The sequence below is a fragment of the Pogonomyrmex barbatus genome, unplaced genomic scaffold, assembly GCF_055798465.1.
Source record: "Pogonomyrmex barbatus isolate J1 unplaced genomic scaffold, ASM5579846v1 scaffold1, whole genome shotgun sequence".
In the NCBI taxonomy this organism is placed as follows: Eukaryota; Metazoa; Arthropoda; class Insecta; order Hymenoptera; family Formicidae; genus Pogonomyrmex; species Pogonomyrmex barbatus.
The window spans coordinates 8,347,554-8,362,038 of record NW_028297098.1 but is presented as its reverse complement, the minus strand read 5'-3'; the positions used below and the strand labels follow the sequence as shown (position 1 = coordinate 8,362,038).

Sequence of the window (14,485 nt, the reverse complement as noted above, 5' to 3'; positions counted from 1 at the left end):
TTTGTTTAAATGACAGTATATTCTATTCTTAATGCATTAGCGGATTTTTAAACGATTTCAATAATTTATAGTAAAAAAATTATTAAATAAAACAGTGATTTTTACATCATTAAAGGCAGTCAAAGGCGATATTTGTTTATATGTTATAATGTAATATTATAACCTAAATTTCTGAAAATAGTAAAATTGTATTTCTGCATATTTTTTTCACAGAATGTAATTGCTTTAAGAATCGAGAAAAGAATTGTTATCTTTAATAGTTTCAGAGAATGTCTTGTAATATTTTACATGATATATCTTATAAACACATGGTGCATTAAACGGAAGGAAGAAGCATAAGGAAAAGGCAAATATTAATATTATACATTTTTTTTTTATATAAACAAAGCTATTATAAACATAATCTATGTACATAAGTATAAAAATTATTTAATTCCTTAAATATTCTGTGTATGGTGTATGTATATGGATGTGTGTACAGATGTGTATGTGAATCTTTCAATAAAGCATTGGTTGAAGAAATATATTTTCTGTCTCAACCATGATGATTCATTCATCATTACCATTATTTACTAGATATAGTATCCAAGAGAAATCATTCTAGTACTTAAAATATATTTTTTATTCTTTTTTTTCTTTCTATAATGATTTTGTAAATTCCTTGTTAATTGGTTCTATATATCACTTCTCTTTGTAATGGCTATTGAATCAAATTTATTTAGGCACTATCATCCGAGATATTTGGATCATAGTCTGGGTCATCTTCATCGTCTAAATCTAAATCATCCAGATTTTGGAACAAACTCTCATCTACTTTTACGACATCACCTGCATCAAAAATGTATCATACAATATTGATTTCTTGGAATAAAAATCATTAAAAATAACCATATAAATGCCATGTGATCCAGCTATTTCTACCATCTATCATAATATGATATCATAATAATTCAATTAATATTCAGATTTTGTTAGAGTTCATCGTTAATGTTATAACTCAAAGCAGACTTATTAAATTAAAATTGTAACTTTCACTTTTAATTTTTGCCATTTTTTATAAATAGTAAAAGAATGTATGAAAACCAGCATAACTATATTGCTCGACTCTTTTCTACATAAAGAGCAAAATGATTGCATCACTTGACACTTTTCAATAATATTTCTGTATTCATAACACTCAACGAATAAAGTAAGACAAAATATAACAAGTTACCATCATCCAAGAATTTAAGATCCGACTGATCCAATGTCCTATCAGTCATAAATAATTCTCTCCCTGTTAACTTCTTGCCTTCACGATCTGCCAATTCTTTCCGTTTTGTATAGCCCATTTCTTCATCAAATTTCTCTTTCCAGCTTAAAAAAGATTCCACAGTTACACGAGTGCCCTCAAATCGTTTCTATATAGAAAAGAAAAAGAAATATTACTTATAATTGTCCCCTATATGTACAAATTTAATTAAAATAACTTACTCTTTCTGCTTCTTCTTCCTCTCTCAGTTTTTGTGCTGCAGTCTCTTCTCTCATTAGTTTAATTTTATCCCATCGAACATTAAGCCATTCTTGAGCTGCACTAACTAATGTAAAAACCATTACCATTCCAAGATTTTCATTCATCTGTTCTACCAGATGTGCCTTCAATTTCTCATCGTCACCATTTTTAAAATTTTCTTGCTCTGCGATTGATATAAGCAACGATTCGTCAGGGTATTTGGATGTATACGTAAATTCTAATCGACAACCGAGACCATTGTCAGTTTCCGGTTCATATTCTTCTGTTTTAATCGGTATAGCAAACGTATAAAACGGTTCCGTCGCCAAAACTATAAGATATTTATCCTCGAATTACTTGTGGTAAATAGTAACTTCTTAATGAAAAATCAGTGTTATCATTAGATAACATATCTCGTCCATTCTGATCAGATATACAAATTATAAGTTGAAATTCGATACGTACTTTCCAATTCTCCGCAATAAATTGACTCCAAAGCTTCGATCTCGTTGCGCTGTTCATCCTTATAGTCCATGTTCAACAAAATAAATATGCTTTTTAAACAACTAAAATATATAATTCGTAACGTACGACGAACAACACAAAGCTGCTGTGCCTGATTACGCTCACGTGCAGCATAGTGCAGTTGTACGATATGACAAAGGCTATATCCGGATTTCTTATCCGGTAGACTACAATAAAGCTGATTTTCATGCTGACGCTCGATGCTCATTTTTAGGGTAATTCCCCATGTAGCGTAACTTGCGTAAACTGCGTCAACCAATCAAATCGTCTAATAAGAGTCTAGACGGATTTGTGTAGAGTAGCTGAGACAATTTGGTTGGATGACGCAGTCACAGTATAGTAGATACAGTAGGTTCACTCTATGTTGGCACCTTTGATCTGGGGGTCGATCATGTAACTTTTCCCCTAGGGCGAAACGTGAAAAGTGAAGTTTCACGTGAACTTACGATCATGTACGACTTTGCGGGATTATGTAACTCTTTCAAACGTGAAAATGTGAAATTTTTCACGTGAACTTTTTCGCCATGTATCTTGATGGCGGAAAGGCGGAAATCTAGAGAATTAATAAATATGCTTCGGAATTAGAGAAGATTAGAACTGCGTTAGGATTAAGTGTACGTAGTACATATACAATTGGTTATTAAAAGATGTAGTAATACTGTACCAATAAAATAATTTTCATTAGCTATAAAACTCTATGAAACTATGTATCACTTTCCATGTATCTAAGCTACATACATAATCTCTATACATGAAAAGTTTCACGTGAAATGTCAAGGTGTGAAAAATGAAAAGTAAAAAGTGAAAAATAAAAAGTGAAAAATTTCACGTAAAGTTATATGATTGACCCCCTGAAGTGAAATAATCGGCCATAATGTTGAGTGTGCAACGCGGGCAATTTAAAATAATAAGCATAAAATAAAATAAAACTGAAAGATATTCATTAGATTCGGAAAAAATTAACGGAGACTGACTGGATTTGAACTCGGGATCCCTCGTCTACCAATCCGACACTTAGTCTGCACGACCACAACGGCTCCTCTCTGTTAGTTGTTTATATTCCGAATCTTTTCCATGACCACTTACGGTCGTTTAATTCTTACAAAACTATATATGTAATTAAAGAGAAACAAATGCAATAACTTATGCAAATTAACAAATACAATAAGAAAAGGATTATTCAAATGATGCTATAACATTCAAAATTTTTTATTTGCATTTAATTCACATATAACTTTACTTCCTTTGCCAATATGCTCGATAGCCGCTCTTAGCAAGAATATATATATATATACAAATGCAAAACACAATTATTAAATATAAAAAAATGTATCTTTACGATATATGACGTATTATTGTACATGTTAAAAAATAAAATTTTAGATAAAAGTTATAGATTTAGAAAGATCTATTAATTGATAAGATAATTTATGGTGTGTGTGTGTGTGTGTGTGTGTGTGTGTGTGTGTGGGGGGGGGGGTACATTATAAAAGAAATGAAGTTGAAACTTTTTGAAGTTTGTTCTTTTTATTGACTCATTCTATGTTGTAGGTATGTGTTAATTTTGACTTCACTTCTCAATAATTCTTTCTATACTTAATTTTCTTTCTTTTACTAGAGTCTAAGTGAAGATACGCCATATATGTCTAAAACAGAATATAACGAATATTTAATTCAATGTCCACTTTTTTTATTTATGTTTATGTTTATTTATTTATGTTTATTTATGTTTATTATGTTTATTTATTTATGTTTATTTATGTTTATTTATATTTATTTATGTTTATAAATTTTGCACACTATAAAATATTTAAATTGTTGTGTTGGCCTTTGACAAATTTATGTACACCACTTTGACAAATTTATACCACAATACTATGGTTATGGCATGTATAATTTTTTTGAATCGCCATATTATTGAGTGTACATTTCTGTCATGCGTGAGTGACAACCATTTCACGGATATTGAGCAGAACCTATTGTATCTATTTATACTGTGATGCAGTTTACGCTTACGCAAGTTATGCTGCATCATGGGAAACCAATCTTAGCGTCAAACTAGATCACGTGATCAAAATTAAACAGAATAGTGAAATCTGAATGGTCATTTCTGATCATGTGATCTAGTTTGACGCTAAAAATGAGCGTCAGCATGAAAAATTAGTCTAAAAGACTAGCCACAACTCTGATGCCATGTTTTGGCTAAATCCTACGAGAGAGAAAGAAATATACACTATCTCACCAATAACGTATTTTGGTAGCAATATTTTTTATTTTGCATGTGCATTGATTTAAGTGTATTGCATGTGTATTAAACACGTGGAAAGCGTAATAATATACTATTAAATAATAGAGATACTAAAATTGCAAAATATAGTTATAAATTAATTAATTGTGATAAATTAATATAAAAAATAGGTGAATGTTCATTTTTTTACTTAAATTTTATTTTATATTGTAATAAAGTTTGTTTATAATAATAAATATGTATAATAATTTCTTTCTAAAAAAAAGCATGACATTGCTACTTGCATCTCTCAAAATTCCCTCGAAGTTTATTGTTGATGTTTTTCCGTGATTCTTTCGCTGCGCTAACTTTGTGAATAGCTGTCATTGTATTGATTTCACAGAAGATCGTTTTGGCAATTATGTATCAAAAAGTTAAAAATATTAGTGTAACAGTAATATAATAGTATTATATTATTATATTATAATTTTTACTCTTATGCCGAAAAAGATAAATAGCGAAAAAAAGATAAATAAATAAATAATAAAGATAAATAAATAAATAGTGATAAATTTAAAGTCATTAAAATTAAAGGAAATATATTAATAAATACGATAAATATATTAATAAATTGGTAATATAATTATATAAAATAAAGTTTTATAAATATACACATTTTATTATCTTTAAAACGCTTATGTTTTTAAATTATAATATTATAATTTAAGATTAATGTATTAGGTGTACAAAAAAATTCTGAGCTTTTTTTGTAAAATTCAATCTTTATTCAAAAACAAACAAAAAAATATTAATCAGTGAAATATTCCCCGTTTGCATCAATGACCTTTTGCCATCTTTCGGGTAGCCATCTTGCGAATTCTTTGATGATAGAAGCTCACCAGCTTCGAAGCGATAGTCATCAATGCATTTTCGTATCTCTTCAAATCTCACGAAATGTGTATCAGCCAAATGATGCTGCAGCGACTGGAATAGGTAGTAATCGGAAGGCGTCATGTCTATGGCTATACGTCGCGTGCGGAAGAAGTTCCTAGCCTAACGCAAAGATAAGGTCCTGAGTCGCTTTCGCAACATGTGGTCGAGCATTGTCATGAAACAAGATCACTTTACGACGTCCTTGGCCAGTAAATAGCCTCTTTTCTTCTAATGCATCGCTCAAATTGGTCAATTGTTGTTGGTAGCGGTCTGCCGTGATTGTTTCACCCAGTTGTAATAACTCGTAATACAACACACCTTTCCAATCCCACCAGATACAGAGCAAAACCTTCTTGACATAGATATTGGGCTTTGGCGTCAATGTCGAAGGTTGACCAGGATCAACCCATGATTTTCTACGTTTAGGATTATCATAAAGAATCCACTTTTCATCGCCTGTAATGATTTTGTACAGAAAATCTTTTTTCCGGAACTTTGAAAGCAAAGTGAGTGCAGTGTCACGCCGACGAATTTTGTTGTCTTCGGACAATTCATGCGGAACCCATCTGCCTTCCTTCTGAACCCTTTCCATCGTATGTAAACGTACGGTTTGCTGCGTAACGCCAAGCTGTTCTGCAAGCTCCTTTTCAGTTTGCGCAGAGTTTATATCCAGCAGTGCTTGCAATTCGTCCGTTTCAATCTTTTGAGGGCGTCCAGCACGCGGTTTATCTTCAAGACTGAAATCTCCTTGGCGAAATTTTTGATACCATCTTTTACATGTAGTATGACTTACAGCGTTCTCTCCATATGCAACACAAATCATTGCAGTGGCTTCAGCAGCATTTTTCTTCAGATGAAATGCGAAGTGGATGGAAAATCGAATATGCTCTTTTGTTATTGCCATCGTGAACACTACTGATTTTTGAGGTTATGTGCATCAAATGCCAAACCGTATGGCATTTTAGAAGGCCAAATGTCAACGCTTTAAAACCGCAAAAGGGCGGGAAGATATATAAAATTTAAATTGTTATTTCGGTTGTATGAAATCTAAAGCTCAGAACTTTTTTGTACACCTAATAGTTAATGTATTTGAAAATAAAATATTAATGTAATAAAAAATCAATAAAACTATAGAATTTTTCTATATTTATGAGAGTCACAGATGTCTATACTAAACTAGATTGCTAACATGTCATTATCGAGATAGCGTGGGTTGTGTCCGACACGGTTTCCGATGTATGCGAGAAAATAGCCGCTGCTGCCACATATTTAAAATAGTTATTGCGTGTAATATTCAACAAAGTTTTATAATAATTATTCACTCAAATTATAAATTACAAAATTAATATTTATTTTAATTGTTGAGTAATCAGAAAGCCTATTTAACTGTGATAAATAATATTTAAAAAACATACATTAAACTTAATATATTGTAAGATTCTTATAATTTTTGAATTTAAATAAAGAATTTAAATAAAGAATTTAAATAACCGTTTGTCAGGAATTAATGTCCGTTTTTATAATTATTGTCTATGGTTTAATACACGCACTGAGAGAGGTGACCGGCACGTGTTGGATAATGGAGCAGGCACAATAACTTTTCAACAACTTTAATGCGGTTTATCTATATTTTCACTGAGTCTACCCGTAATACAACGATTAAACCGATATCGCCTGTAACGATATCTCGACTATATTCACTACAATGGTTTCGACTATACGACTTGAACTCTCGCGGATGACACGTCTGTCTCATTCGCCGACTAGGGAGAGAGTCCCCGTCGCTCGCTGTTCCGCGCACGTTCGGTGATTTCAAAGCTAACAAAGATTGCATCAGCCCTTGTCTGATTGGTCCTTTCCTAGTACACTCACTCGTGTCGTGTTCGATCGAGAGGCGCTCTTTTTGGTCACTGAACAGCACTCATGGCGCCATCCACCAGTTGTCCTAGGAACTTCTTAGTAACTTTCTTACATATATTAAAATTATATATCACACTAACATTATATATATATATATATATATATATATATATTTGTAACGGAGCGCTCCCTCCCACCACTCCGTTCCTCCTTCGACTTTCCCCCGACCGACCATCCGTTGGGGACCGCCGAACATCAAGCGGAGTGCGGCAGTGGCCGCAAGAGGCATTTATGCCTCCCTTTTTTTTAAACTTCTACATTCGAATTCCGAAGCGTTGGAGCAGAGCACGGAAATACCGCGTAAATATGATTATTTTCGTGATATTCTCCCGGGCCGCACCACGCGCTGCGTCAGCAAGCGCTAGTGTGCCCCGCATTTCGTATTTATTAATATATTTCCTTTAATTTTAACGATTTTAAATTTATTATTATTTATTTATCTTTTTTATTTATCTTTTTTTCGCTATTTATCTTTTTTAACACAAAAGCAAAAATTAATATAATACTATTATATTATTGTTATACTATAATACAGTGCTCGGAATTAGTTGCCCTTTTCGGTCCGATTTCGAAGGTGACGCCTACTGTCCCCCCACTATCGCTCGAAGCTCGAGAGCCGTCGCACGCTCTCTGTTCTGTATATGTCCACCGACAACTGTCGGCGTCATTAACTAACGATAGCCAATGGCAAGAACGCTCTTGGAAAAAACGCTGTCATTGGCTGTCATTGGCTGTCGTTGGCTGTCATTAGTTAACGTACCGCTATCATTGGCTGTCGTTAGTTAACGTATCGATAATTGTCGGTAAGCGAGTACAGAATCCCGGCCCAGGAACGTTTCATTTTAAAAATGCGCCCAAATTGTTAAATGCATTTTTAAATCGTTGCATTTTAAATTGTTGCATAATTTAATAAAGAATGATTTGATAAAATTGATTTAATAATAGTTTGGCGGAAATGATGCATTTTTAATAAGATATTCCTGAGATATAAGGCTACAGCGGCGTGGCCACAGTATAAGTAGATATAATAGCTTCACTCTGCTCAATATCCATGAATGGTTGTCACTCGCGCATGATGGAAATGCACACCCAACAATATGACAGTTCAAAAAAATTGTGTATAACCTTAGTAACTTTAGTAACCTTAGTAATCTTAGTAACTGTAGTATAACCACAGTAAATTTACATAAACGTGAATAAAAGAAGTGGATATCGATGTTTATTTAATAATTGTGAAAGTACAAGTACTGAACGAAGAAAAAAAGAAACACTATTTAGATTTTCAAAAGATACAAAAAGATATTATTCATTGTATTGTTTAAACTATAATATTTATTTTAACATAATTAAAAACAACACTTGAGAGAGAGAGAGAGAGAGAGAGAGAGAGATTTGTTATTTTGTTTTAGATGTTATATAAGGCGTATCTTCAGTAATTTGTACTTTAGTAAAAGAAGGAAAATGTAGTATAGAAAGAATTATTGAGAAATGAATTTGAAATTAACACATCTACAATATAAAATGAGTTAATAAAAAAGAACAAATTTTAAAAAATGTCAACCTCATTTCTTTTGTAATATTGTACACACACACACACACACACACACACACACACACACACACACACACACACACACAAAACTATAAATAATTGTATCAATTAATGGATTTGTTTGAACTCTATGATTTTTATCTGAAATTTTATTTTTTAATAAATATATACAACAATATACACACATATCATACACACATATCATAAATATATATTTTCTATATTTAATAATTGTGTTTTGCATATTTGTTATACATATATTGGCAATGGAAATAAACTTGTGAATTAAATGCAAATAAAAAATTTTGAATCCTTTTCTTATTGTATTTGTTAATTTGCATAAGTTATTGCATTTGTTTCTCTTTATATTATATTATATTATAGTTTTATTTTATTTTATGCTTATTATTTTAAACTGTCCACGCTGCACACTTAACACCATGGCCGGTCATTTCACTTCAGATTAAAGGTGCCGACAGAGAGTGAAGCTACTGTACCTTTGTGACGTGACGCCCTGAGGCCGCCGGTCACAAGATTTAACTGGATCAATTCGGAGCATTTTTGGTTTCTGCGTTCATCTGTTAGAAGGACGAGAGCGCAGGCAAGCTACGGGTAACGCGAACAGCGTGCACAATTGCGCGAATTTCCTTTTTCTTCTTTACTGTCGTTTCGAGTTTAGCTTCCACAATATTAAAACGGCGAAATTGACGGCTGCCGCTAGATTTGTGTATCACCGCCTGCCACGACGACCAACGACGACTAGGTACGCGGAGGATGCCGCCACCGGGTGCAAGGAATTATTAGATCATATCGCCTTAAGTAGTTGCCGAATTACTCCCTCTCTGCATACTGATTCCCGTATTGTAGAGCGATTTTCAGGAGTCGACTGGACTGACCCATGCAACGCGAAGAGTGAGCAAAAGGGGAGGCGCCACTCCTCGCGAAATAGCGAGGAGACTCTATATAAATGAAGGCGAGCCGAAGAGCCGAGGACGAGTACTTGAGCCGGAAGAGACAGCCACCTCTCACCGGAAGGATCGATGAAGGATCTTCGGAAGTCGCAGGCTCGGCCAAGAAAGATTGCCACCTTCGAATTTCCCGCGGGGTCAGCGGAACGCGGGCCATCTAGGATCCGTGTCTAAAAATAAAGGATCTAGTGGCTGATCACGCCGCGGCGCTGATCGATACGCAGAGAGGGGATGACGACCACGATGTCGCAAGAGTTCGCGAAGGCGAATCACTTTTTTCTATGCGAAGCTTTTGTAAGTGGACGCAGCCAGCTATCATAAGCCACGAGAAGAAACAGAAGATCGAGGGAAAGGAGTTGCCGTCTGATGAGGCGAACGTTCCGATTGTAAAGTCGTCGATTTCGTCCGCCCGAGGGATCGGCTGGAGGAAACTTTCGCGGGAAAGCGTTTCCCGCGAAAATATTGCGACATCGCCATTGTCTATTCAATGAGCCCGTCACGTGCCCCTCTCGTGATCCTTGTCGAATCGTTGCGGTAATTTTCTCTCGCCCTCGTCATGCACGAAAGTCAAGATAATTATAGTTTTTTTGGTACGATTCTCGTTTGTATGGTTGTCGCGCATGGAATGTACTGTTGTAGAGTGAGATGGCTGTGTCATTCGCGGGATGTATCAGATCACGTGTTGCGAATTAAATCGGCGTCTGGTGTGAGCTCGAACCACCCGGCGGAAGCCGGTAGTTCAGACACGTCGTTACCGTATGTATTCCCGACTGTATTGCATTGCTGCCTTATTCCTTTAACGTGAGGATTTCTGTACCTTTTATCGTTGCGCGATTCGAGAGATATATTATATCACGAAAAGGCGATCGAAATAAGCGCCTGTAGAAATTCAAGCCGACATTAAAGATATTTTTGGTGTTGCTCTAATTAATTCGTGTCACATTATTTGATCCCTTCTCTCTCGCGTCCCGTCCCGCGAGCTCCCTCCCTCTATTATCAAATCGGATCATAGAATAGCGTATGTGAATTCTAATTTTATTTTAAACGGACGATCTTGAGATTTTCTTTGTGTAATTGAGTGGCATGTGCTCGTGCCTGGCGCTCAACCTCCCGTAAGTTGCATTGTAAAGGACTATTCTCAGGTGCGGCGGTCGCAACTTATACTGTGGCTTGGCCGTCAAATCTCGAGCGGTAGTGAAGGAACTGTAGGCGTCGCCTTCGAAATCGAGACGAAAAGGGCAACTAATTCCGAGCACTGTATTATAGTATAACAATAATATTGAAAGATATCTATTAGATTCGGAAAAAATTAACGGAGACCGACTGGATTTGAACTCGGGATCCCTCGTCTACCAATCCGACACTTAGTCTGCACGACCACGACGGCTCCTCTCTGTTAGTGTTTATATTCCGAATCTCTTTCATGACCGCTTACGGTCGTCTAATTCTTACAGTTCGGCCATTCTGGTATTACATTCGTCCCGAATGTACCGAGTCTTCCTCTATCGGATTTTTATCCGAAACTTGGAGCTTCTGCTCCCGACTTTCGATCACTTTCTTGAACGACCGACACGACTCCTTTGGAGTACTACTCCACGACTTTTTTCCCGTTCATTTCTCTTGAACGACCGACAACGACTTTGGAGTACTACCCCCGACTTTTTCCGTTCACTCCTGAACGATCGACTTGTCAGGTAACATAGGCTGAATCTTCTCTGAGGTAACATAGGCTGAATCCCACTTCTGAGATTGAAAGATATCTATTAGATTCGGAAAAAATTAACGGAGACCGACTGGATTTGAACTCGGGATCCCTCGTCTACCAATCCGACACTTAGTCTGCACGACCACGACGGCTCCTCTCTGTTAGTGTTTATATTCCGAATCTCTTTCATGACCGCTTACGGTCGTCTAATTCTTACAGTTCGGCCATTCTGGTATTACATTCGTCCCGAATGTACCGAGTCTTCCTCTATCGGATTTTTATCCGAAACTTGGAGCTTCTGCTCCCGACTTTCGATCACTTTCTTGAACGACCGACACGACTCCTTTGGAGTACTACTCCACGACTTTTTTCCCGTTCATTTCTCTTGAACGACCGACAACGACTTTGGAGTACTACCCCCGACTTTTTCCGTTCACTCCTGAACGATCGACTTGTCAGGTAACATAGGCTGAATCTTCTCTGAGGTAACATAGGCTGAATCCCACTTCTGAGATTGAAAGATATCTATTAGATTCGGAAAAAATTAACGGAGACCGACTGGATTTGAACTCGGGATCCCTCGTCTACCAATCCGACACTTAGTCTGCACGACCACGACGGCTCCTCTCTGTTAGTGTTTATATTCCGAATCTCTTTCATGACCGCTTACGGTCGTCTAATTCTTACAGTTCGGCCATTCTGGTATTACATTCGTCCCGAATGTACCGAGTCTTCCTCTATCGGATTTTTATCCGAAACTTGGAGCTTCTGCTCCCGACTTTCGATCACTTTCTTGAACGACCGACACGACTCCTTTGGAGTACTACTCCACGACTTTTTTCCCGTTCATTTCTCTTGAATGACCGACAACGACTTTGGAGTACTACCCCCGACTTTTTCCGTTCACTCCTGAACGATCGACTTGTCAGGTAACATAGGCTGAATCTTCTCTGAGGTAACATAGGCTGAATCCCACTTCTGAGATTGAAAGATATCTATTAGATTCGGAAAAAATTAACGGAGACCGACTGGATTTGAACTCGGGATCCCTCGTCTACCAATCCGACACTTAGTCTGCACGACCACGACGGCTCCTCTCTGTTAGTGTTTATATTCCGAATCTCTTTCATGACCGCTTACGGTCGTCTAATTCTTACAATATAATAGTATTATATTAATTTTTGCTTTTATGTTAAAAAAGATAAATAACGAAAAAAAAATAAATAATAATAAATTTAAAATCATTAAAATTAAAGAAAATATATTAATAAATACGACAAACATATTAATAAATTGATAATATAATTATGTAAAATAAAGTTTTATAAATATACACATTTTATTACCTTTAAAACGCTTATGTTTTTAAATTATAATATTACAATTTAATGTAGTTAATGTATTTGAAAATAAGTGGAAATAGCTAAAGATGGCGGACCAATCAAAAGTGGCTTTTTTATGACCAATTTTTTATTGTAGTGTTTCTATCGTTCGAATGCTTTCTTTCTCTAATCTCACACTTGTACACAGATGTCTATACTAAACTAGATTGCTAACTAGGACTTTGTATTTGTGTCATATGCGGTTTCCGGTTGTATGCGAGAAAATGACGGCAGTACTGTGACGTGATACTTGTTTGAATTTTTCAGCATCAGTATGTATATGGCCATAAAATTTTTGTAAAAATGCCAGTATCTTGTTGCATCAAAAAGTGTCGTAATAAAAAAAAAGATAGTGTTAGTCTATTTAAGTGAGTTTTACATTTATAATAAATATATAAATGTTTTATAAAACATAAATAGCCGCAAGAAATTGACCAATCGTAGTCAATTATTCTTTTCATATTCGATAATTGATCAATTTCAATCATTTCTTACTTTTTAAAGCTTAAATCACCTATTGTGGACACTAAAGCAACACTAAATCATAATCGATTTATAGAAGAATAATCGATTGTGATTGGCCAATTTCTTAAATCTTAAAGTTTTATTGTAGACACCACTTAAACCAATCTTAAGTTTCGATCCACAATAGGTATTTAAGCTTTAAGCTGTAAGAAATTGACCAATTATAATCGAATATGAAAAGAATAATCAATTATGATTGGACACTAAGAGTGCGCTACAAATGCTTCGAATTGTTTGGAATTTTATTCGGCCTTCAAAGCGTCCCAATAGCACATATCTATGACGTCATTAATATACATCATAGATTTTCACTTCCAACTCGCTCCCAATACTATTGCTTGGAGAAGTAGTATGATTGGATACATCCAGAAGCACAACGAGCGCAGTGAGCACTCAGTGATTTTACGATATGATTGGTGCCTTTAGATCTTCGTTAAATCTATGTGTAGATAACGAAGTGTAGATTTAACGACGATATTAAAAACCAATCATAGTGGAGAATCACTGCGCTCGTTGCGCTTCTGGATACCCATTGAAACGTACAATTTGAATGTACAAAATGCAGGAAAGGTTAACGAAAGTGTATATTGTGGTAAATAGTGTGTGACAATCTGATTTATTTTTGCGTATTGTAACGCATGTTTCGTTTCCGTTATTGTACTAATTTTTCAAAATTATTTTTATTGTGTATTGCATCAAGTATTTAGAGATAAAATGCCAATCATAAAATTAGGAAGGAGATATAATAAAGGAATAATTTATAACATAGAAATTTCTGAAGAGGATGCTGTTAAGGCTAATCAAAATAATGTTATAATGATCTATAATGATTTACATGTAATTTTATTTTAAATAAGTTAAGGCAGACTATGGAAATCTCTATCGGAGAATACCCAAATAAGAAGGGAGGGTGTGCGTCACGGTGGAACCCGATCACGAACCATGAAAACTCGTAATTATTTTGCGAAAAAATACTACCTTAACCAGGAATCGAACCTGGATCTCCTGCTTACCGGGCAGGCATCTTATCTCTTCGACTACCGAGGAATGTGATGATATTTATCGCAAATAATGTGTTTAGAATAACACGTCACAATACAATGATACACATATATACGTATATTACAATATACATATGTACATGTATTCTCTCGAATCCCTAATTCCTTTTCACCCATATTACGGCCAAAATATTGCGAGAAAAGCTATATAATTATGATATTTATAATCAGAATATTTGCCTGACGAAAGCTATA

The 14,485-nt window shown here is 35.1% G+C and overlaps 1 protein-coding gene across 1 annotated transcript; it reads right to left on the bottom strand.

Annotated features, from left to right (window-relative positions):
* Positions 1-353: 353 nt before the first annotated feature.
* LOC105431942 (RWD domain-containing protein 1) lies at positions 354-2,177 on the bottom strand. The gene is made up of 4 exons (XM_011646472.3): positions 1,958-2,177; positions 1,474-1,823; positions 1,214-1,400; positions 354-828 (listed from the first exon to the last, which is right to left on the bottom strand). Exons 1-4 carry the CDS (start codon positions 2,025-2,027, stop codon positions 719-721), a joined length of 717 nt encoding a protein of 238 aa, XP_011644774.1. The 5' UTR covers positions 2,028-2,177; the 3' UTR covers positions 354-718.
* Between the last annotated feature and the right edge of the window lie 12,308 nt (positions 2,178-14,485).